The sequence below is a fragment of the Carettochelys insculpta genome, chromosome 5 (assembly GCF_033958435.1).
Source record: "Carettochelys insculpta isolate YL-2023 chromosome 5, ASM3395843v1, whole genome shotgun sequence".
Taxonomy (NCBI): domain Eukaryota; kingdom Metazoa; phylum Chordata; order Testudines; family Carettochelyidae; genus Carettochelys; species Carettochelys insculpta.
Window position 1 is genome coordinate 43433522 of NC_134141.1, and position 25389 is coordinate 43458910.

The 25389-nt window shown below is 48.0% G+C and overlaps 1 protein-coding gene across 4 annotated transcripts in view; it reads right to left on the bottom strand.

Moving 5' to 3' along the window:
* CEP120 (centrosomal protein 120) overlaps window positions 1–25389 on the bottom strand; it is a 76736-nt gene that overhangs the window by 13108 nt on the left and 38239 nt on the right. For 2 of the 4 annotated variants that reach the window (XM_074995006.1, XM_074995010.1), the window contains one exon: window positions 2255–2353. In XM_074995006.1, coding sequence (XP_074851107.1) covers window positions 2255–2353 — 99 coding nt within the window. Of the gene's footprint in view, window positions 1–2254; window positions 2354–9530; window positions 10189–13423; window positions 15006–25389 lie in introns of those variants that run through there. The other 2 variants (XM_074995007.1, XM_074995008.1) reach the window with 2 other exon arrangements.

Below are 25389 nucleotides of genomic sequence, written 5' to 3' on the forward strand. Positions count from 1 at the left end.
GAAGTGCTTACTGAATCTTAAATTATTACAAGCCTGACCCATACCATGTTTATGGAAGGCAGAAGGTAAAGGAAAAATAATATACTGACATGTATATGCATTACAGAGGAAGAATGAACTGCCACATGTTTGCCTAAGAGAGCTTTTAAATGCCTCAGTGACATACCCGCAGAAAAATCCACAAAAACAAACAAACCTATAAACCCCCTATTGGCATCACAGATGGGAAAATTTAGAGGCAGAAAAAAATGTGTAACGTGATTTCAGGATCTCCATACCATTGCAGCATTCTGTAATAGTCTACAAATACTGTTTTTAAAAGCTGAGGCCCAGATGTTTAAAGATAGGTAGGTGCTGCAGTCCTGCACTGAAGTACCTAACACACTTAGGAGCCTAAATTTCATTTTCAAAACTGGTTTAGGAATTTAGAAGTCAAAATCCTACTAGCAATGGGATTTTTGGCTCCTAACTGCTTGAAACCCTTTTGCAAATGAAATCTAGTCTTCTAGAAACCTTTATTAGGCGAGCTTTCGTGGGACAGACCCACTTCTTCAGACCATATCCAGACCAGAACGAAGTGGGTCTGTCCCACGAAAGCTCACCTAATAAACTATTTTGCTAGTCTTTAAAGTGCTACTTGACTGCTTTTTGTTTTGATAGTGTATAGACTAGCACAGCTTACTCTCTGTTACTAGAAACCTTTGTAAATCTGGGCTTAAGTGTTTTCTTTATGATCTTCCAGCTCTCACAGTGTAAACTAATGTACTAATTAATGCCTGTTAAGTCAGTTTTCTGCAAAACCAAACACAAAACAAAAACAAAACCCACCTTCTTGTTCTCTAACCAACAGTGGCAAGAACGGTGAGCATTTACCTCTACTTCTCACTAAATACATCACATTTAGGATGCAGAATTTGTAAGTGTTAAAGTTTAAAAAATTTTTAAACACACAAGCAATTTTTTATGCTCACTCACTTCTCTTTTGGATAATACAGAAAATAAAAAACAGAGACCAATTTAACAAATTTAACTAAGTTAATACTGCCAAACACAAATCTATAGCGGTTCCTCAAGCACCTGGGTGCCTCATTCACACCAGGAACAAATTAAAGTGCAATTGTTTATTGCTCATGTTCCAGTACCACAGGATATGCCATACAAATCTTTTATACTGACAGTGCCCTACTGTCATAAGCCGAGCCACCTAGAAAGTATATTTAACTAAAGTACAATTCTAGGTAAGACATAAAAGGTATCACTTCCTGTTTAGCAGGAAATCTGCACCCACTATTACAAAGTCTACTTCTCAGCTATACACTACTTATGAACACATGATTTATACCTCTACCCTTTCACCTGACACTGTAAAGGAATTAGGAGCAAATTCAATAGGAGGCTTGGCAGCAGAGAATTTTCTGAGATTCTTTTTCTTTTGCAGCTAAGGGTGAGTGCAGAAGTTTCAGAATGAATGCTCTGTTTCTCTATCCTATTGAATGACTTTGCATGGTACACTTGAGATGTTCTTGATGCGGACCTGAACGCAGTGTTAAACTTGGACAATTAAAGTAGGGTGTGAAAGAAGAAATACCAGTTTAGCTTCTAATGGCAACAAGTAACTAACCTGCATTGTTCATGCACGGTATTTTTCACTCTTTTTTTTCCGGGTCAGTTCCAGATATGGCTAAATGCTAAATATTACAGGTTACTGGCATAAAACATAAAACAAGAAGTGCACCATGGCCAAGATAAACCATTGTCACTTTAAAAAAAAAAAACTTTTTCTGGCAGATGCTTACTGAGCATTCCTAGAAAGGACTTTTCTTTTTAAAAATCATTCCAGTTCCAAGTCAAGCAAAGGCACTGATCAACAAGGGGAATTATATCCAACTTAAAGTTTCAAGCTTTTGCCAAGTGTTATGTATCCTTGTTATTTAAAAATGACAGTCAAAATTAAAAAAAAAAAAAACTTTGGGAAATATATTTTTATACATTCCCAAATCTCAAAAAATAGAAGAAGTGATATTGCCAAAAGTCCCTGTCAGACAAAGCCCAGATACAAAAAATTCCAACCCAAAGCTAATAGTTTAGGAAAGTTTGGACCGTTTTAATGGATTCTGGCAATTATAACAGATGTCAATATGCAACAACAGCAGGCATGACCAGCATATAAAATAAATAAACTGTCTATCACAGAACCATAAAGAAAAAGATGACTATATCCTTATTGTGCATATGCTGTACGCTATTTACGTACCTGTTTTAGTCTTGCAAGCTCTTTCAAGGCCCTTGCCCACTGTTGCTTGTAGTGCAGCTTTGACTTAGTAGCAGATTCCAACTTTCGTTCAAGTTCAACCTTATGGCAATTAAAATTGTAACAGCTGAGACACTATACTAATGATAACAATTAATGAAAGATTATACACAGAGTCCAGTTAAGAAAAGTGATTTTGCAGCATACTATACAATATCATCCAAAGCTGTTATGTAAATATTATGGCACATGAACATTTTATTGTTTAAAATTATAGCCTTATTTTAATGGCCTATCCATCTATACAAAAAGGAACTAGATTAGCTGTCTTGGAGCATGAATGTAAACATTGATTGAAAGAGCCTCAAAGGCATTGTTTTTTCTACAATAAGCTCTAATTGTTAACATTCCAGGTTAAGGGGCACTCTAAACTCTTAGGGCCAAGTCTTGGCCTTAAAAGGTGCAGGCAGCTTCTACTGACTTAGGATGCATCTACACTACGAGATAAATTCAAATTTAAGGCAGTTAGCTCTATAATTATAACATGACCGTCTTCACTGTAAATACCTTTACCTCAATTTAAGGAGCATGAATATCGATATCATAACATCGTTGAAACCAGCTGGGAGTAGCGTCAAGTTCGAATTTAAAAGTTCAAATAAAGACCAGTGTGGAAACGCCATGTCTTACAATCAAATTTATTAGTCTCCAGAAGTATCCTATACGTATTCCACAAAGCTATACGATTACCTGCCATGTACGGCCACTTTCATCTCCTTTGCTCTCTGGATGTGTAGGAAATAGGTTGCAGGAAGCCTGCAAATTTGAATTCTTCATCAACAACCCCTGGAAATACAAGATGCGCCCGTAAGCTAGAATTTCTTTTACCCTTCACGTGATACTGCATTGGTAGCCATCACATCAGTAGCCATCTCTTGCAATCATGAGCACTCACGATAGCAATCTGCCTAGTAGTTCTCAGGGCTACAAGAGAGCTCCACCATGGAGCCATCAAGAGATTCTAGATATTCTTGCAGTTTGGGCAGAAAAATCAGCGGTGAGCAGACTTCAGGTGTCCAAGAGAAAGGTATGCCTATATGATAAGATTTCGCAGTTGATGATTGCCAAAGGTTACTGATGGGACTCTCTGCAATGCCGGGTGAAGGTGAAAGAAAGACAGGTTACTCACCGTAGTAACGGTGGTTCTTCGAGATGTGTCCCCGTGGGTGCTCCACAATAGGTGTCGGGCTCGCCCGGCGCCGCAGATCGGATCTTCCAAGCAGTTTCTGCCGGACCGCGCATGCGCCGGTGCGCGCCGCTCCCTTGTGCGCTCCTGGCCACGTGCGCAATCTGGTCCCCGCCAGTTCCTTGACCAACCGCCTCGGATGCTCCTGCAAAACACTAAACAGAGATCCGAAGCGGGGAGGATGGGCGGGTAGTGGAGCACCCACGGGGACACATCTCGAAGAACCACCGTTACTACGGTGAGTAACCTGTCTTTCTTCTTCGAGTGTCCCCATGGGTGCTCCACAATAGGTGACTACCCAGCAGTAACCCAAGATAGAAGGTGGGTAATCGGATTATGTGCAGCTTGTCCCCGAGAGGACCGCTGTCGAGAGACGGGTATCCTCTTGGAATACCCTGTGAAGGGCGTAATGTTTGGCGAAGGTGTCATAGGATGACCAGGTCGCCGCTCTGCAAATGTCTTTTAGCGCAACGCCCTTGAAAAAGGCAGTTGATGTCGCCACCGCCCTAGTGGAATGAGCCCTGGGAGTGGCCAGTAAAGGAGTCTTTTTGAGTTCGTAGCACATTTTTATGCAGGATACAATGTGCTTTGAGATTCTCTGTGAAGAGAGACCTTCTCCTTTCGATTTGGGAGCGAGAGAGACTAGGAGTCTATCCGTTTTCCGGAAGGACTTGGTCCTGTCTATATAGAAGGCTAGCGCCCTCCTCACGTCCAGGAGGTGTAGGCGCGCCTCTTTGTTAGAGTTATGAGGCTTTGGATAAAACGAGGGTAAAACAATAGGTTCGTTAATATGAAACTCAGAAGAAACTTTAGGAACAAAGGCTGGATGCAGCTGTATGGTTACCGCCTCCTTGGAAAAAACAGTGCAGGGTGGCGTTGCCATAACTGCCGCAAGCTCGCTCACCCTGCGAGCTGACGTGATTGCGAGAAGAAAGGTCGTCTTTATCGTAAAGAGGCGGAGGGAAACCTTGGCCAAGGGCTCGAACAGTGGTCCCGTTAGCACATTAAGCACCAGGTCCAAGTTCCACGAAGGTGGAAGCGGTTTCCGAGGGGGGTATAGGTTTACCAACCCTTTGAGGAACCTGGTAACCACGGGATGGGCGAACACCGTGTGCCCTTCCTCTTCGTGTCTGAACGCCGAAATGGCAGCAAGGTGGACCTTTAACGAGGCTAGTGAGAGTCCTCCTCTCTTGAGGTCCAGTAAATACTCTAATATCACAGGTATAGGCACCGAAAGGGGGGCTAGCTGTTTGGTAGAACACCATGCCGTGAAGCGAGTCCATTTCTGCTTGTAGGTCTTCCTGGTGGAAGTCCTCCTGCTACTTTCTAGGACTTGCTGCACTTCCTCCGTACATGTGCTCTCTAGGGAGCTGAGCCATGGATTAACCACGCTTGTAGTCGCAGGCCTTGGGGGTGCGGATGCACTATGGACCCCTGGGCTTGCGTGAGCAGATCCGGCGCCACCAGAAGGGGCATCGGTGGATGGTCCGACGTGCGCAGGAGTAGGGGGAACCATTGCTGTCGATCCCACATTGGGACTATCAGGATCATTCGGGCTCCTTCCCTCCTGGCTTTCTGCAAGACTTTGTGGATCAGCACTGTGGGAGGAAAAGCGTAAAGCAGGGGGCCCCTCCACGAGATCGTGAATGCATCCCCCAGGGATCCCCCGTCCCAGTCCTGCCCTGGAGCAGAATCGTGGGCACTTCTTGTGTTGAGTGGCAAACAGGTCTATCTGGGGAAAACCCCATTCGTGGAAAATCGGTCGTAGCAGATCGGGACGGATCTGCCACTCGTGCGTGAGTGCGAAACGCCTGCTCAGCTGGTCTGCCTTCACATTGTGAGCGCCTGGTAAGTACGAGGCTTTCAAGATTATATTGTTGGCGATGCACCAGTTCCATAACCAGACTGCTTCCGCACATAAGGCACGGGACCGAGCTCCTCCTTGCCGATTTATATAAAACATGGTGGAGGTATTGTCTGTACTGATCCCAACAACTTTGCCTTGTATATGGTCTCGAAAGTGTCTGCAGGCGTTGAACACTGCTCTGAGCTCCAGTATATTTATGTGCAGTGACTGCTCCGTGGAGGACCACAGCCCTTGAGTCACCTCTTCGCCCATGTGTGCTCCCCACCCTATGAGGGAGGCATCTGTAGTAAGAAAAACCGATATTTGTGGTTGGTGGAAGGGTACCCCTGTTAGCAAGTTCTTGGGGTTTACCCACCATTGCAGGGATCTGCGCACTTCTGCTGCGCATGTGTAACCTGGCGTTCTGTACTACGAACGTCGCCGCTGCCATGTGGCCCAGCAGCTGTAAGCACGTCAGGACCAGCACCGTAGGGCTGAAGGTGATGACCTGCACGAGGGAGCCGATGGCCCGAAAGCGAGTCTCTGGTAGATACACTCTCACTATAATAGAATTTATGCGTGCCCCTATGAACTCTATGTCCTGTGTGGGGTCTATCTTTGATTTTGCCAGATTGATAACCAGGCCGAGCGAAGAGAACGTGCCTGCTGTGACGCGTATCATGCATAGTACCTCCTCCTTCGAGGCCCCTTTGAGTAGGCAGTCGTCCAGATACGGGAATATAAATACCCCCTGTCTGTGCAGGCAGGCTGACACCACTGCCAAGGTCTTGGTGAAGACTCTGGGGGCCGAGGAAAGGCCAAACGGTAGGACCTTGTATTGAAAATGTTCTTTGCCTACCATGAACTGGAGGAATCGCCGGTGAGCCGGATGGATAGTTATGTGAAAATATGCGTCTTGTAAATCGAGGGCTGAGAACCAATCTCCATCATCCAGTGCCATAAGGATGGAGGCGATTGTGATCATCCGAAAGCGTTGCTTGCGCAGGTACCGGTTGAGGCCTCGAAGATCTAAGATGGTCCTCCAGCCTCCTGTCTTTTTCTCCGTGAGGAAGTACCTCGAGTAGAACCCTTTTCCTTGCAGTTGCTCCGGCACTCTTTCCACTGCCCCTATGAGCATGAGATGGTCTACCTCCTGCTTGAGCCTCGCTACGTGGGAGGCCTCCTGGAGGTGGGGCCTGGGTGGAGGTCGTGGTGGTGGGAGCAACTGGAAGGGGATGGCGTACCCCGTGGCTATGATCTCCAGCACCCATTTGTCTGTGGTGATCCTTTGCCACTGGTCGTAGAATGGTCGGAGGCGATGGTGGAATAGCCGCTTCGGATGACCTTGTGCAATGGTAGTGATGGCGCAGCCCTGGATCTGTGTGTCAAACTTGTGGCCTTTGGCCCTGCCCTGAGGACGCACGGCTCTGTTGGGAACGTCACCTGGGAGTTCTGTACTGCTGGTGCTGTTGATGTCGCCCTTGCTTGTAACCCCTGTGGTACTGGGGACGCTGTTGCTGGTACTGGTACCGTCTTTGTTGAGGGTAGTACTTTTTCTTTCTGTATGGAGGGGTGTAAATCCCCAGGGTCCTAAGTGTGGCTCTTGAATCTTTACTGGAATGAAGGACCGAGTCAGTTGATTCAGCAAACAGCTTCTGTGAGTCGAAGGGAAGATTGACTATCTTTGCATGCAGATCCCTCGGTATACCCGAAGTCTGGAGCCAGGACTCCCTTCGCATCACCACTGCCGTAGCTGTGGAACGTGCTGCTGTGTCCGCAACATCCAGGGCGATCTGAACTCCCGTCCTCGAGGCCGCGTAGCCTTCTTGCACGATAGCCTTGAGCACCGGTTTCTTGTCCTCTGGAAGCCAGTCCATGAGGGAGGTTAACCTAGTGTAGTTGTCGAAATTATGGTTCGCTAAATGCGCTGCGTAATTTGCCATTCGCAACAGTAGAGTGGAGGAGGAATAGACCTTTCTGCCGAACAGCTCTAGCTTCTTGGCATCTTTGTCTGTTCCCCCTGTCTTGAATTGAGATGTCTTTGATCTTTGTTGCGACGACTCCACCACCAAGGAATTTGGTTGTGGGTGGCTGAACAGGAACTCCATGCCCTTCGCCGGCACGAAGTATGTCTTATCCGCTCTCTTGTGGACAGGCGGAATAGTCGCAGGAGTCTGCCATATCATAGTGGCGGACTCCAAGATTGCTTCATCAAGCGGTATTGCTATTTTGGAGGAGGCCGGAGGTCTCAGATTTTTGAGGAGCTTATGGTGTTTCTCTTGCACCTCTGCTGTCTGGATGCCTTGCGTGAAGGCCACCCTCTTAAACAGCTCTTGAAACTGTTTGAGATCGTCCGGAGGATGGACGTCCCCCGGGGCCGTAGCCTCATCTGGGGAGGAGAGCAAGGAACCACTAGGGTATGCCTCTCTGGACCCTTCCGGTTCCTGTTGGTGATGGTACATCCTCTCGCTGGAAGCTTGCAAGGGAAAATCTCGGGGTTCCATAACCAGTTCCCCCTGAGATACTTGAGTCTCTGTCCCCGTTCGCGATTGCCCTCGGGGATACGGGACCGTCTGTGGGGATCCTTCCCTGGTAGATTGCCGGTGGTGTCTATGCCCCACGTGATAGGGGCAACCATGGCACTATAGACACTGTTCTTGGGAAGGTGACCTAGACCACTCCCTTGGTGCATACCCTCTGCGTCTGGGGGAGCGAGATCATCGAGAGATCTGGGACACTGGAGAGAGCGATTTGTGATAGTATTCCAGCGGCTCAAACCCCAGGAAGGGTGAAGGTGGTCCCAGCCAGGGCGAGGCTGGTTGTAAAAATGGAGACGGGGGCTCCGGGTAGGCTAGGGGGGACCCCTGCCTTCTGGTTGGAGTCTGCAGCATAAGCGGAGGGCTGAGAGAAAGCAATTCTGCAGCCCTGTCTGGAGAGGGGCTGCGGTGCCTCGTTTTGTGTGCAGCCTTCCCCCTCCCTTGAGGCGGTAACTCTGCCCCCTGACGTGTAGGGGATCTCGGCCCCGTCTGCGCCGTGCTCGGCACACTCATGGGTGGTGCCGCACGGGCGGTGTCCTCCGGTGCCTGCAGGCTGCGTGCCTGCACGCTCTGCACCGCTGGTTCCCCGGGGGTCGGTGCCGCTGCTTGCGGTGCCGCCGGTACCGGCGCTTGTTTAGCCACCGCCCTGCCTGCGGTGCGGGGCGGCTGTTTGATTATTGGAGGCTGAGCCGCCCCCACGTGGCTCTCCGTGCCGCCGCCGATCAGCTGTTGCTGCGGCTGGGGGCTGCGCGCTCCTCCCGTCCCGCTCGCTGTTGCTGCCAGTAGGGATCGGGCTGGGGAGGCTTTCCTCCGTTTTTGCGCTGATGGGGTGAGGGAGGCGGCTTTCCTTTGATGGGCCCCAGAGGGTCCCTCCTGCTGTGGCCGCTCCGGCATGTCTGGCTGGAGGGCCTTGTCGAAGAGCAGCATTTTAAGCCGCATCTCCCTGTCCTTCCTTGCTCTGGCTGTTAATTTTGCACAGAAGGAGCATTTCTGCGTGACATGGGACTCCCCCAGGCACCTTATGCAGAGACTGTGCCCATCAGACGCTGGCATTGCCTCTCGGCAGGACTCACATTTCTTAAATCCTGAAGAGGACATTGTTGGTGAGTCTTTCAGTTGTTAATGGGTACTTAGCACCTTCTCTGTGCCGTTTTTCCCCCTCTTCGATGGCCTGCCACGGCAGGAGGGCTAATGGCCCTAGGCTCCTGGCCTCCGGTGTTCCGCTTGTTACTAGGACTGGACTGAATGCCGTCCCGCTTGTTGTTTCTTTTTTTTTTTTTTTTTTTTTGAAAATAACAACTGGCTAACTTAACAGTAGCCTAAGAACTTGAAAACTTTAAAGAAAAAACAGTTAAAACTATTGAATACGCTAACTTGGCCGTAGCCTAGTCGGATTCTGTCTGCAGCTGACAGCGGTTAAGAGGAACTGGCGGGGACCGGATCGCGCACGTGGCCAGGAGCGCACAGGGGAGCGGCGCACACGCGGTCCGGCAGAAACTGCTTGAAAAATCCGATCTGCGGCGCTGGGCGAGCCCAACACCTATTGTGGAGCACCCATGGGGACACTCAAAGAAGAACTCTGGCATGTGTATCAAAAAGTCCAGGAATCCAAAATAGCGGTCCAGGTCTCCAAAACAGCAGTCCAGGTCTTCTCCAAAGACCTGCTGCTATTATGAACAACTGCATGTACTTCTTGGCAGGGACCAGACCATGTTGCCCACTCTTCCTTTCAACACCTGTGGAAGCGCTGGTCTGGAGTCTGGGGTGAGCTTAGAGTAGCTGGAGGGACAGGAAGAAGAGGCCAATGGAGAGGAGGACAGCAGCAACCAACAGAGGCCTGAGGAAGCTGTTCCCAACAGCCTGGAGCTCTCCACCATAAACCTGAAACTGGTCTCTTCTATGCCGGTCCCCAGGCTCCTGGGACTCAAGAGGTTCTGGTGAGTATTTTTTTCTGAATGCTATGCAGGTTGCAGCTGGGTATAGCTGTTGGTACAACTTTAAGTCTTCTATGGAACTGTGCCCCTCAGAACAGCATGTTAATATTTCTGGGGATGAAGCGCTTCTCCTTTTTGGAGATCGCCCTGAATGCCTCCTCCAGGCACTCTTGTATTTTTTGCACCAGGTTTTTGAACAGGCCTGACTTAGTGCGGCTTCCACAGTAACACACCTTGCTATGCCAGCCAACCGGACAGCAATCTGGTATCATGGCACCACACAGCATTTTTGCAAATTTTCCAGGCTTATGGATCCACAGGATGAGAAGCTCTTCTTTGTTACTGTCTTTTAGTTTTAGGAGGGTGATGGCAACCTAAAGAAGCACAGAAATTTGGATTGTGTTTCTTTGCAACGCTTCCTGCCCTTTTACATTTACTTGGAGCATATTGCTGCACCATGTGGCTGGTGGGTGCTCCGTCTCCCTGACTCCGTGCGGCTGGCAGGCTCTCTAGCCCTTCTCCCGTCCCATTTCCCTTTTCCCCTACATTTCCTTTCACTTTGCAGGGATCCCTCCCCACGCAGCTGTCCCTGTTGCTGGAATCGAACCCCTCTCTACCCTTCCCACGTGGCTGCGGACCCTGCTACCGTAAACTGGCATGTCCAGCACAGGTCGGTTTGCCCTCCTTTATATGGCTTTTTCTCACCTTCTTAGGGCTGCTCCCAGGGCTGCCGAGAAAGTTTTTTCGCCCCAGACTGGCAGATGGTTGGAAAACTACCCCGCCCCCTGTATTTCTTCTCACTTTGTAGGGATCCCTACCCACCCAGCCAAACATGCCTCTGGAATCAAACCCCTCTCCACCCTTCCCCGCTTGCCACACAGCTGCTGAGGTCTGTGGACCCAGCTGCTTGCAGAAGATTGCTGAAAACAATTTTTCCCCTGCTTCAGGACACTGTCCTGATTTCCCTGCTTTGCCTCCTCCCCCTCACTTGTAAAGTAGACAATTGCTTTGAATCCCATCCTTAAGAACCCTTGAGCGACCTTGAAAAAAGAAAGCCTCACTGATAGTACAGACAGAGACCCAGTCGTTCCACACATAAGTGCTCTGTGTGAATTGTATCCAAATTTGGACCTTCCTTCCTTTTCAGCAGGCATCTCCAGAGAGGGAGACAGGGACAGGAAATGCAAAGGTCCAAGCGGTATCTTATCTTGCAGCACATGGAGTGGGCTCAAGCCAAAACCACTGAAACCAAAAGGGACACAGCACAGTGGCAGCAGAGTATGCTTGAGTTCCAGAGAGAATGATCGTGCACCTGAGGGAAGATGCAGCAAAGCTAATAATGGCAGAGAGTGACCAAATGAGGATCCGGTGCTCCACACTGGAGATGCAGAGGGATTCCCAACACAGCACTGGGGGTTCCACTGACTGCTGCCTGGACTCCCCTGAATACAAATTGCCCACCCCCTGTCATTGTGGTCCCGGAATGCGGGGAGGGAGTGCAAGGACAGCCTGCCACTCTAGTTCCAAAAGCCACTGCAAAAGGCTGTTCCACCACCCTTGACAATGCTTGTTTTGTCTGCCGCTTAATCCTCTCACGCCCAATTAGAACTTATTCTCTTTATGACAACCTTGGTGTGATTTTTTGGTACCCATGTGTGCTGGGGTGCACAAATCATTGTGGAGACTCATGGGGGACAGCTAAGGACAACAGAGGACTTGTGGCAGAGGGACCCAGGCATGGCTGGAGGGACCCAAGAGTTCAGCTGCCTGGCATTATTTTGGAAAATAACCCTCCCTTCACCTCCATTCTTCTTTCTGCAACTTACCCCCTTCCACCAAGTAACAGCATTCTTTCTGTTAAAGGCATGGTCTGATTTATTGGTTCTCATTTGGGTGGGGAGCACACATCATTCTGGGGAGTAGTGGGTGGTATTAAGAAAACAGAGAAACACACTGCTATCGTGTGTCTGGCAGATCATTCATGAAATTATGTTTCAAAGCCTCCCTGAATTCTGCAGCCTCAGCATGTTTATTGAAGAATGGCCTTGTTTACTGGAGAAAGCCCTGCTCATGATCTCAGCCTCAGAATTCCAGATGTTCACAAAAGTCTCCCTCCTGGATTCACAAATGTTATGCAAAATACAGCATGCTGCTATCACAGTAGGGACATTAGTTTCTGAAAGATCCAAACAGGTGAATAGGCACCTCAACCTCACTTTTAAAGGGCCAAAGGTTCATTCCACCACCCTTCTACACTTGCTGAGTCTCACATTAAAGTTATACTGGCTGCGGTCCAGGGCTCCTGTGTAGGGTCTCATGAGGCAAGGGAGCAGAGGGCAAGTAGGGTCACCCAATATTATGATAGGCATCTCCACATCACCAATCTTGATTTACCAGTCTGGGAAAAACGTCCCATCCAGGAGCTCTCTGTACTGTCCAGACTTTCTGAAGATGCATGCGTTGTGAACCTTCCCCAACCATCCCACGTTGATGTTGGTGAAATGACCGTTGCGCTCTACCAACACCTGCAACACTATCAAGAAGTACCTCTTTCTCTTTATATACTTAGAGGCCATCATGGGGATGTGCATAACATCTACTGCCCACCACAGTTAGAAAACCCCAGGGCAGCAAAGCCATCCACTATGGGCTGTACATCTCCCAGGGTCCTGGTCTTCCTCTGTTGGCATCTCCTGAGTGCCATGGCTACTTGCACCATTGCAGTCTCCACTGCAGATCTGTCCACCCCAAACTCATTTGTCACTGACTGGTAAATGTCAGGCACTGCAAACTTCTAGAGAGTGATTGCCACTCACTTCTGAACTGTTAAAGCCGGCTTCATTCTTGTATTGCTGCTCTGCAGGGTGGGGGACGGGAGATCACAAAATTCCATAAAAATGGACTTATGCGTGCAAAGTTCTGAACTCACTGCTGGTCTTCCCAGGAGCCCAAAACTATGTGGTCCCACAACTCTGTGCTGCTCGTACGAGCCCAGAACCACCACACCCCTCTCAGTAATGCATCTAGGGCAGCCAGCATTGGTGAGTTTTTGGACTGCAGTTGAGCAATTTCCTCTTCAAAAATCTTCCTCCTCCTCCTCCACCATCATCTGCCCTTGTAGTTAAAAGAAAAAGTGCACAACAGTCTGTGAAGTTGCAATAATGGTGTATGCAATGACTTGAAGCATTTGAGGATCCATGGTTGCACTTGTGCTGTGTTGGCAAAAATGGTGTGATCTCCCATTCATTTTCTCACAGTTAGTGGGTGCTCGTAATTCTGCGACAATGCTTTGCTTTCTGGGATAGTGACAAACACCTAACAAGCAACCATCGCACTTTAAAAAAAAACAAAACAAAACCACAACTCACTGGTACAAAACCCCTAGAAAGCAACAGGGCTAATGCACTGTGGGATAGCTACCTGCAATGCAGTGCTCATACATTCAGACTTGGATAAGGCAATGGGGACATGGTAATTTGACATGGAGAAATGGTGGGTTGAATTTCCAGAACATTTGAGGACATACATTGGAATTCATAAGAACGAGGTTAAATAACTGAATTTATTAAAAGACAAATTTATCTCATAATGTAGACGTAGCCCAAGTAAGAAAGATATGTCACAGAAGGCAGAATTTGGACCTTTGATGGACGGCAGGGGGCAGGAGGACCGTGTGGCTGCATCTACACTTGCATACCTCTTTTGAAAGAGGCTTACAAATGAGGGAAATCAAAAATGCAAATGAAGGAAGGGTTCTTTCGAAGATGGGGTATACTTTCGAAAGAGCTGCATCTACACTGCTTTCGTTCTCTCAAAAGAAGCTCTTTTGAAAGAATATGCAAATGAGGTGCCAGATATGTAAACCAGCACCTCATATGCATTTTCAATTTCCCTCATTTGCATGCCTCTTTCGAAAGAGGAATGCAAGTGTAGACACAGCCTGTGTGTTAAGGAAAGCTGGCCGAGGTTTCATGTTCATCATCCTTTGTACCTGGGCAAATTTGCTCAAGAATTTTGCAAAATATTTTGTTGCTGAACTTGCCGTTGACAAAGATATAAAACCAACTTAACAAACAGAATGGTAAAACATGGTATGAGGTAATTACAATTACAGGCAAATACTTTTCCAGGTTATATTTGAGATATATGAAGACAACTAAGCATTGGTATTCATATAAAATATTTATTTTTACATCATCACCAAAAACTGTGGGCTCAGTGCCCACTGGTATCTGATGCCTCTCTCACTATTTCCTTCCATCTTTCCTTGTCCATTGCGGAGTGGCTTAGTTTCTGTAGACTAGCTTCCCAACAACCTACTATATTATTTTTACATGCCCTAAGTTATCAGTTATACCTGCATTGAAGACAACCTGGATACTGTTCAGGAATGCACTGCCACAATGTCTCAAACTAAGCACCAAATTAAGTACTGTGACCAATATACAGTTTGGAGTTTTATTAACTCATTAGAAAAAATCTGTGCAAGCTTCAGTATAAACTCTAATTCTCATCTGATCGGATCAGTTGTGATACAAACAGAATGGCTAATTTTATCATTTCTGAATTGTGGATGATTTTGTAAAATTGTACCTTAAAATTATTGTCATAGAAAGCCCAAATATGAGGATACACCATGTATTAGCCAAGTTGTGTCAAATCACTGCCAGGTGAGTCATATGCACTCAATCGCTGAACTAAAAACTAAACTAAGAACTAAAAAAAGCAGGTAAATGCCAGCAGCAATCCATAATGGGACTCTCATAAGGGAATCTTGAGAGAAAGCCTTTTGTGCTAGATTAAATTGAGGAAAGCTGCTGCTGGAGCAACAAAGGCCAGCGAGGTGGTGGTGGCTGTCCTTGCCAGACTGTTTACCTGACAGAACACAGATGGATCCCACAAACACTCCCAAGAGAATGGTGAGCTAATGAGGGACACTGTATTTAAGACATTTTGTTGCTTTGTATGACCTAAACTCTTCTGGTGGCTGGACAGCAGATTGCAACACTCAAATGAGAGGTGTCAGATAGAAAGTCTGCACCTAGAGTGCGCCTATCAGCACAAAGATTGGGGCAATGGCTAGACTGTGTTCAGGCTCCCAGGGCTTGAAACACATCAGCGGTCCCCAGTAGCAGAGGCTTGGATTCCGCTCTGTGGTCTTAGTGGGTGGCCAAGGAGTACTCTCTAGGATCTGTAACAAGACATTGAACAATTCTGTATTTGAACAATCTGTCTCCTGGCTATTCCACTTCTGCGCATTGAATACAATACAAAGAAATGCCACTGTTTTAGGACTATGAATCATCTACATTTAATCAAAGAAGTTTATCATGATATATAGGAGTATTAAACTTCATACTACACGAAATCATCAGGTGCTCCCACAGAATGAAAGGTGGGTGGGGAAGAAACAGGAAAACATGCAGGAAATCCAAAGCAACTATCAAAAAACCTTAAGACAGCCATCCAACACAAAAAAGTGGAACCGATTACAGCTGCACAATCCACAGAACACTACATCCAAACATCATCTATCAATCAAGAACTGAATAATTTGTACTCTCCAAAGGCTTGAGCTTTTGCTCCATCACAAACTTGTAGAGAAACTAGAACTCCTTCACTCAAAGAATTGTTGAACAAAGATGACACCACCCACATTAATGCATCCCCATCCATAGTCACAAGAAAAATACCTGATCAGAAACCTCCCAGGGGACAAAAACCACACACTTGCTTGCTGTGTTGATTGTGTCAAGGAAAACAAAAAACTGAACTCTCTGAACATCACATCCGGCATATTCTCTCCACCACTAGGAGGATTGCTATACAGTCCCTAAATGTTAACCACCAAATTGTGATCAAATCAGCAGACAAAGGGGGAATCATGGCACAGGTTGAACCTCTCTAATCTGATGCCACTGGGACCTGACTGGCGCTGGACGAGAGAATTTGATGGACAACAGGAGGTCATATTGTCTAGCAGCATTACCAACACTTTCACTGCCCACTGGGCTCTTAGAAGACATTTGGGGCAAATTACAGCAAAACAACATCACAGAACAGAGATTCAGGAGTGGTGGCTGGAAACAAACTTTATGGGACCATGGGAAACTAGGCCACACCAATGATAAGAGATAGTTATGTTTCTGTAACTGGTGTTCCTCCAGATGTGTTGCTCATGTCCTTTCCAAGTTGGGGTGTGTGCTGGCGCATGCCCAGTTGCCAGAAGCTTTTTTGCCCTAGCTAGCAGCCATTGGGTTGGTGCGGTACTCCCTGAAGTGGTGCCTGCATGGCAATCAATATATGCACTACCTGACCCACCCCCGACTCAATTCCTTCTTGCTGGCTACTCCGACAGTGGGGAAGGCAGGAGGGTTTTGGAATGGACATGAACAATACATTGTTGCGGGCGGAAAGCGGACAACCACCTAAAAGGTGCCTCACCGCCCGCTCCGTCCGTCTGGAACCCCGGGAGCCTACCCTCTAGGAAGGATGCTAGTGCAGACCCACCCCGCCCCCCAGACGAGTGGGGGAACCTGCGGTAGGGCACGTATCCTTTGCCTAGAACTTGCTAACCCACGCTGGCGGACAGTGGCCGGCGCGAGAGAGAGAGAGGGAGAGGGAGAGTGAAAACACCAGTTAAAGGAAGCAAAAACTGGGGGGATTTATTGGAGGACACAATTTAACAGCAAGGATGTCATATACTTATACAAATATATTTATGTTAACTATAATATTAACTATGACGACTCAACACTAAAATCCCTATACTGCTATACTATGCTATATTATAATATACAAATATACACTGATTGAGGGAAATAGGAAACTGTGAACAAGTGTCCAGATTTCCAGGTTATTGGTGGGCAGGTGGGGGTGCTACTCCCCATCTGAATCCCTGGGGCCGGGGTGCTAAACCCGACCCAGGCTGGTGCCCGGTAATGCGTCCACACCAACCCTGCCACCCGGAGGCGCACTTAAGCTTACTCACCGGGCAACAGTAATAGCATGGGAATGCGGACAACAAAACTAGGATAGGGTAATTAATAGTACTTATACTATAGCCTACAAATTACATGTATTACACTACACCATAAACATTAACATTTTATATAACTCTTAACTATGATACCTACTTAACTATCATTAACTAAGAAATAACAAGCAAATAATAACTATATACAATTAAGATATCAACCAAATGCTTCCCCAATGGGGACCCCGATGTTTTAGGTGGGTTTAAATGAGGTGTTTAGTTTAGTTACGTATCAAGATCAGGTGAGTGGTCGTGTCCAGTTGTCAAAGCCGGTAAAGAAGGTAGTGTCCGGTAGTCGAATTTGGTAAAGAGGGTCATGTCCAGTAGTCAAGTTTGGGTGCGAGGTCGTTGAGGTAAATGCGCAGGCGGTGGAGCTGCCGGAGGAGCAAGGAAGGCTGGATGACGTTGGTGGCCCCCCCGGTTTCCTCACCGGGTACACAGTTCTCGTAGCTGGAGCCACAGGCCAGTTCGCCACCCGGTGAGTACGCCTGGAGACCCACTTGCCGCTCCTTGAAGCAAACGCGAGGCTAGGGAAGGTGGGGGTGCTTGTACGATGGCACCGCTTCACAGCTGCCTAGGCCTTTCCCCTGAGGGAAGCCGCAGCTGTGGTAATCAGCTCTCAGGCAGCCCCCTCTGAGGCAGACTGCCGGTACAGTGATTGTCAGCTCTGAGGCAGCTCCCCCTGAGGGAGGCTGCAGGCTTGTTAGCTCTTTTTTCGCTTTTCTTCTTGAAGCTGGGCCTCAGGGGTCTAGCAAACGTGGCTGGTGCCACCTTGGTTCCCTGTGTTGGATGTCAGGGTTCTCATCTGAATCTCCAAGGGCCGTGACTGAGCTGAGGGCTCAGAATTTATAGAGGGTTCTCATGATTATTTATGAATTGATTAGCATACTTATGATTCTGTGCCACGGTTTTCAACCAGGTCCTCCTTTTGGCCGAAGGTTCTGGAAGGTCTTCCCCTCCAGTCAATCGGAGGGCTCCATTTTGATCCTGGCTTCATGAGTTCAAGTTACCATGGAAACCAACTGCCTCAGAGTGACCGTTGGTGGAGCTGTGAAATGGCAGCCTGTGAGACTTTAGTTCTTCCACGTACCTGTATTGTTTTTTCCACAGCCAGAGGCTTGTTTCCCCTGACACACATTGGCAAATAGGCCCCAGGGATAAAAAATCCCTGACACACATTTCGAAGAATACCAGTTACAGAACACGCAACTGTCTTTTCCTCTTCAAGTGATTGCTCATGAATATTCCAAATTGGGTGAATACAAGCCAATGCCTAGGAGGTGGGGTCGGAACCCCTGATGGAATGTAGCACAGACCAGCGCCCTTCAAACATCCAAAGTATGTAAACGCTGCTCCCTAGGGGAGGCACGAGGTTTTGGGTAAAAGACAGGTAGGAAAATGTCCTGTTTAATATGAAAGGGGGAGATCACCTGTGGTAGGAATGCCAGATGCGGTCTCAACCTGACCTTGGCCTTGTGGAACACCGTACAGAGCAGGTCCACCGTCAGAGGCTTTAGTTCCAACACCCTCCTGGATGAAGTAATGGCCACCAAGAATGCTGTTTTGTAACTAAGAGCTAGGAGGGAGTAGGAAGCAAGGGGTTGGAAAGGATACCAGACTGAGGTCCCACATCAGCAGAGGGGGGGTCGTACTTGCGGTCTGACCCTTTTCAGGCCCTTCATAAAACTCTTCTACCACAGGGTCTGAGAAGACCTATGACAGATCGGGTCTGGGGTTAAAGGTCAAAACAGCCTCTAAGTGCGCCTTGATAGAGGATAGTGATAACTCTTCCTGACTCCAGAACAAGTAGTCCAGAATAACCAGTATCGCAGTTTGTACTGGGGATAACCCCTTTCGAGCTGCCCAGATAGAAAATCTTTTCCATTTCGCTACGTATCTTGCCCTTGTGCAGACATGTTCTGAGCACAAGAGCTCCACTGCTTTCTGCCATGGAGCTTCCGTGCTGTGAGGTGTAGTGCATGAAGGTTGGGGTCTCCCTTCCTCCTGTGTCAACAGGTCTGGGCATAATGGGAGTGCCACTGGGTCACAGATGGACCACTCCAAGAGGGTCGAGTACCAGTGCTGCCAAGCCCACGCTGGGGCCACTAGGATGACCGATGTCCGGTCTGAATAAATTTTGAGTAGGGTCTGGTGGATGAGTGGCACCAGAAGGAAGGTGTAAAGCACAGGGCCTCACCAGTGAATGCTGAATGCACCTGCCCAGGAGCCTGGGCTCAGATTCTGGTACAAGCAGAATGTTCAACACTTCACATTGAGATGGGAGGCAAATAAGTCTAGTTGGGGGCACCCCCACTTCTGGAAAATTAAATACAGCATGTCCAAGAATAACGACCACTCGTGGTCCATAAATAACCTGCTGAGATGGTCCACCAGGGAGTGTGGGCCCCCAGTAGATAATGTGCTTTCAGGAGAATTTGATGTTGAATACAAAACTCCTAGAGCCTGAGGGCCTCGTGACACATGAGAGAGGAGTGTGCACCCCTTGCTTGTTTATATAGTACATTGCTGTGGTATCGCTGCGCTCAAAGCTACACACTGACCTTTTAGACTGTCCTGAAACACCTCACAGGCGACCCTGATGGCCCTGAGTTCTTGTACATTTATGTGTAGTCGAGCCTCCTCCTTGCTCCACAGGGCCTGAGTCTGGTGCTCTCCCAGGTGCACTCCCCAGCTGAAGTCTGAGGCATCTGTGACTAGAGAGGGGGAGGGTTGTGGGGGGTTGAAGGGCACTCCTGTGCAGACTGATTGAGCGTCCAGCCAGCAGTGTAAGGTTAACAGCACCTGTGGTGGGACAGTCACCAACACGTCTACGTTGACTCTGACAGGCGAGTACACTGAGGTGAGCCACAGTTGGAAGGGACGCATTCGCAGCCTGGCATGCTGGACTACAAATGTGCATGCCGCCATGTGACCCAATTACCTTAGGCAGCCTCTGGCCATCGAGGTGGGGAACTCGATCAACTCATGGATAACGGATATCATGGCCTGAAACCTGCTTTGCAGTAGGAAGGCTCTGGCCTGCCCCGCATCCAGTAGGGGCCCACAAACTCCAACACTTGAGTGGGGGTCAACACCGACTTCGTCTCATTTACCATGAGACCGAGAGTGTCTAATGTTTGTTGTATCAGCTGCACGTGCTGTGCTACCTGGTGCTGTGAGTGACTCCTAACCAGCCAATCATCCAGGTACGGAAAGAGGTGTACCCTGGGCCTGCGTAGGAGGGCTGCCACCACTGCCATGCATTTGGTGAAGACCTTCAGGGCTGAAGACAAGCTGAAATGAAGGACTGTGAATGGAAAACGGTCCTTTCCCACCACAAAACAGAGGACCCCAGGGAGGTGGATAAATTGTGATGTGGAAATATGCATCCGGTAAGTCGAGAGCAGCTAACCAATCCCCCAGTTCCAACATCGGAATGATTAGGCCCAGGGATATCATAAACAAATTAGTTAAAAAAATAAGGTTTTGTAAGTTTTGCAGGTCCAAAATGGGCTTTAGCCCTGTTTTTGCTTTCAGGATTAGGAAATAATGGGAAAAAAAGCCCTGTCCCTGAAACTGACGGGGAACCTCCTCTGTAGCCCCATGTTGGAGGAGGGACTGAGTCTCGTAAAAGAGGTCCCTGAAGATGGATGAGGAAGGTGGTTGGGAAGGTGGGTATGAAGAAAATTGGATAGCGTAACCCCTTTCCACCGTGCATAGGACCCACTGGTCCAAAGTTATGTTGCACCAGGCACAGTAGAAGCGGGGACAGGTGGAATGAAAACAAAAGCCGAGCTGGAACTGGGGTAGTGACTGGTGTGTCGCTCTTGACAGCAGCATCAAAATTGTTGTTTAGGCCACAGTGGGGGTTTCTGATGACTGGCCCTGAATCCGCTAGCCATGGCACTTTCTATTAGTACAAGCCTGACTCCTACTGATATCTCTCTGCTGTTGAGGGAATTGTCTAAACGGAGGCCTAGGAACGAAGGGTTGACGTTGGGTTGCAGGGGTGTGCAGGCCAAGTGAGCAAAAGGTGGCCCTTGAGTCTTTCAGGCTGTGAAGCCTTTTGTCTGTCTTTTCCTAGAACAGGGATGGCCCCTCAAAGGGTAGGTCGTGGATAGTTTGTTGGACCTCGTAGGGGAGTCCAGAAACGTGTAACCATGCCCCCTTATGCACAGCTATCCCTGAGGCCATAAGCCTAGTGGCAGCGTTTGCTGTGTCCAGCGCCACCTGCAGCACTGCCTTGGATATGAGCTGATGCTCCTCCATCACAACCTTAAAATCAGGCTTATTCTCTGGTGGAACCAGCTCCAAGAAGCAGGATAAGGAACTGGCCATGTTGTACACATACCTGCTAACCACAGACTGCTGGTTAGCAATCCTTAACTGTTGGCCTCTCATTGAATAAACTTTTCTACAATTCAAGTCCAGACGTTTGGCCTCTCTGATTTTAGGGGATGAGCCTTGAAACCCCTGTCTCTCCCTATGATTTGTCACACTGACAACGAGGGAGTCGGGGTATGGTGGGTGAAGAGGTGCTCATTGCCCTGGGCAGGAAAAACGTACTGATGCTCATTCCTTTTGGCCATGGGTAGGGCAGAGGTCAGGGTCTGCCACACTGTCTTTACTGTATTGGCAATTATTTTAATAACGGCAGTGCTACCCTTGTGGGCCCCGATGCCGAGCGGATAATCTGTCAGTGGGTCTGTTTCACCCCTGACTTTCTTCGCTTGTGTACCCAGGCCCTGGGCTACCCTGCACAGCAATTGCTGATATGCTCTACCATCCTTCATGACTGGGTATGCCGAGGACCCAGTCAAGGTCTCGTCTGGGCAGGATGAGGCGATGCACCTACCCCTTCCATGCCTACTGGCAAGAGGGGTAAACCTAATTCTCCTGTTTGAGTCCCCAGCACCAGGGCCCATGGTGACATTTCCGACGCCTGGGATAGAGCATCAGAGAAAAAAGCAGACTGCGTTAGGGGCACGTTGGGGTAACTCAGCACCTGGGACATCAATGGGCTCACTAGTGCTGTTACCGATGGTGACACGGGTCCTGGTGCCTGCACAGGTGGTTCCCAGAGTTGGGTTGGTGCCGCCTGTGACGGTGCCAAGGTCAGTGCCAAATCCACCGAAGGGGCCTCCAACCACGGTCAGCCCCTGTGACTGTTCCGGTGGAGGAGCCCTCAGTGATGCTGACAGCGCTGCCCTCAACACCTGGGGAGTGCCAGGCACCCTTGGCAGCAGTCCCACAACCTTCCGCTGCATCTCATGGACTGTCCACGGGGTCCAAAAGGGCCACTGGGGTGCGCCTTGGGAGGACCCCTGCCACCCCTCATCTGCAGGGTGAAGGCTCCTGTGCCAGTGCCCACTGCAGTGCAATGTCCTCATGCTCCTGTCTCCTAGCTGAGCTAGGATAATAAGAGTCAGACTTTGATACTGATTCTGACACTGATGACCAGGGCAGTGCCATGGGACCCAGGGCTTGTGCAGACTCTTGTTGCCCTTGCGCCACATGGTAAGGCATGATAAAGGGGGTCATCATAGGTGGTCTGCCCTCTGGAAGCTGGTTCAGTGCCAGGGATGGCAATTGTGCCATAAGGATGACTCCTGCCCGGTGCTCTGCGCTGGCACCTGTGTCTGGGGTGGTCCCTCTGGTGGAGACGAGGACTCCTGGTGCAGTGCTGGCCTCAGCACCATGATCTGTAGCAGGCCCTGCAGCAGACTGAATGCATCTGGCATTGAGGGCAGTCTCGGAGAGCGTGGGCTCCCACCTTGCACTGGCGTCGATGCCCACACTTCATGACCCAATTCATGGTGTGATCTGGTAGATGCCTTGGAGGGTTCTTGGCGCTTTACTCTCTCTGGTGACCAGCCCCATTCATGCCTTTTTTTCTTGTGAGGCACTGGGGACTGACTTCTGTGTTGCCTTGTAGCGTTAGGTGCCGACTCCTGGTCCTAATGCTGGGAGCCCTCCGATGGCTCACTAAGACAACTTAAACAAGTCCTGCGCGAGCCACCCTTGGGCATTTGTTTGCCACATTTTGAACAGGTCTGAAACCTGGAGAGCAAGGCATTACCTGGTGCTGAAGCACCAAGAGGGGTTAAAAGTCCCACCCTGACTCTCTGACAACTAAGCAAAAAAACTATCTAAACTATTTACAATTATTTACACTAACAATTACTAACTAATTTACAGGTAATGGCTACCAGCCAAACTACAAAAAAAAGAGAGAGCTCTGGCAACCAACAGTGCGCTGAGAAGGGACTGAGCCGGGCGGGAGGGTTGGGGGGGAAGAGTTGTGCAGGGTGGGCAGTGAACATATTGGTTGCCATGCAGGTGACACACTGACCCTATGGCTACTGGCTAGAGTAAAAAAGCTTCTGGCAGCTGGGCATGCACCAGTGCACACCCCAACTTGGAATGCACATGAACAATCATTCGAAGACGTGCTCATTCAGCTAATTAAAATCATGCCAGATTATGGATGTTGACAGACGGGAGAGGTTCAACCTGTAGTCCCCAACCATGAGGACTACACTGATGAGGCTAACCAACATTCAAATAAACACCACCTACTTCACAGAACTCAAAGACTACCTCATACCAGAGACATTTAAGGATATAATCTATTCCTTCCCCAAACCACGTCAAGAGAATCTCTACCATAACCTCTCGTCAACCCCTCATGCATGGAACCATCTATATTTTTCCCAAAATTTAACAAGAGAGAAAGAGAGAGAGAACCCAAACAGTCCCATCATACTGGCCAGGGCACTCCAAGGAAATATCAGGACACATAAGCTATATCTATACTGCAAGCTTCTGTCAAAGAGAAAAAACTTCTATCAATTGAAATTTTGGTCAACAGAGCACTAGTCCAGACTGCAGATCTCTCAGAAGAGATCTGCAGATGAGGAGTGTTCTGTCAACATCCCTGCATACCTTGTTTCATGAGGAAGAAGGGATGTTTTGACAAGAGGGAGTTTTCTGACATATGGCCCCATGTGGATGGGCCAAATGTTGAAAAAGCCTCTCCTGAAAGAGCTGTTGGCAAAAATGCACAATTCTTTTTGCCAACAGTCCCCACAGTCTAGACACAGCTATAGTAACCATCTTCAAACCACTTCCCATAGAAAGGCCTGCTTCCTCCAGAAATTCTGCAACATTAACATCACCATCTTTTCCACCATGATCTCACCTCCTTTAACACAAATATCCCTCACACTAACAGTATTGCTCCCTGTCACAAATATTTACCAAACAATGGACAACCCTCAGGTATCCACCCTAAACATAGCCATTTCATATTCAACTATCACTATCCTACATTTAACAAACAGTTTGTTCAAACCACGGAGACAGCCCCAGATATTAGGATGGCATCCCCCAATATTTCAACCTTCATGAGCCACACTGAGAAAATTTCTGGACAAATGCACCATTAAATCAATTCATTATATATGTGGGGTAAACAATATTTTCATCCTCCAAACCAACTACCCAGACTCCCTCAGATTTCTACACAGCCATCCATTCTTCAAAATTTTCTCTAGAGCACTCCCACTTCACCATTAACTTCCTAAACACCAAAAATCACCTTCACTAATGGAGACCCTAAAGACAACTCTCAGTAGAGTACCACACTTAACCTTCACAAATCTAGTAATCACTGAAACAAACCAAGAAATCTGCTGTATTCAGCCAAGCACCACAGAACATGCTCCAAGTCTGAGATACATATTTAAAGGACATTCCATCAGAGAATTAGATCATGTCAAAAAATGGGCCACCTAAATACCCTGAAAGGGCCTGCTTCAATACAAGAAAAGAACATAAAACAAACAAAAAACGCTTAAGAAAAAAACTCCACCACTGAATAGTCTTTGTGGCCACCTACAACCCCATACTGAAATCCATACCAGATGCCATCAATTACAGCCATTCTAGAAGGGAACCACATCGTGAAAGAAGTCTTATCCAATCACCAATTCTAGTAATTGAACAACACCCCCAATCTCATCCAAGGTTGTCATAAGAAGTAAGCTGCCCATAGACTAGTGTAAGTCAACTCAAAGGGGCCCAAGGTACTTCCATAACAAATATAAAACCTGCAGATATACTTCACTGCTGTGGTAACTTCCACAACATAAAACTTTTCAGGACATATGAGTTTGACATATGCCTATTTCAATGTGGTACACCTCCTCCAACACATCAAATGTCATGACAACTAATCTGGTTTCACCCATCTATCACTCCAATCTTGAGAGAACAGAAAAGTGATACGACAAATACACCTTTTCACCTGTGAACAAAGCCATCACTGCATTTCTCACCCCTCAGTCCTTGCTCTCCAAAGAAACCAACATGGCACCTGCAAAAGACTAATTTGGGAATTTAAATTCTTAAATCTGCTAGACAATAAAATCATGATCTCAGAGGCATGGATTTTATGACTCATTACAGTAATCTGGAACCTGCTAACCCTCCTTTGTCCTATGACTGCAGAGATGTTAGTTGCCCACTTATTTTAAGT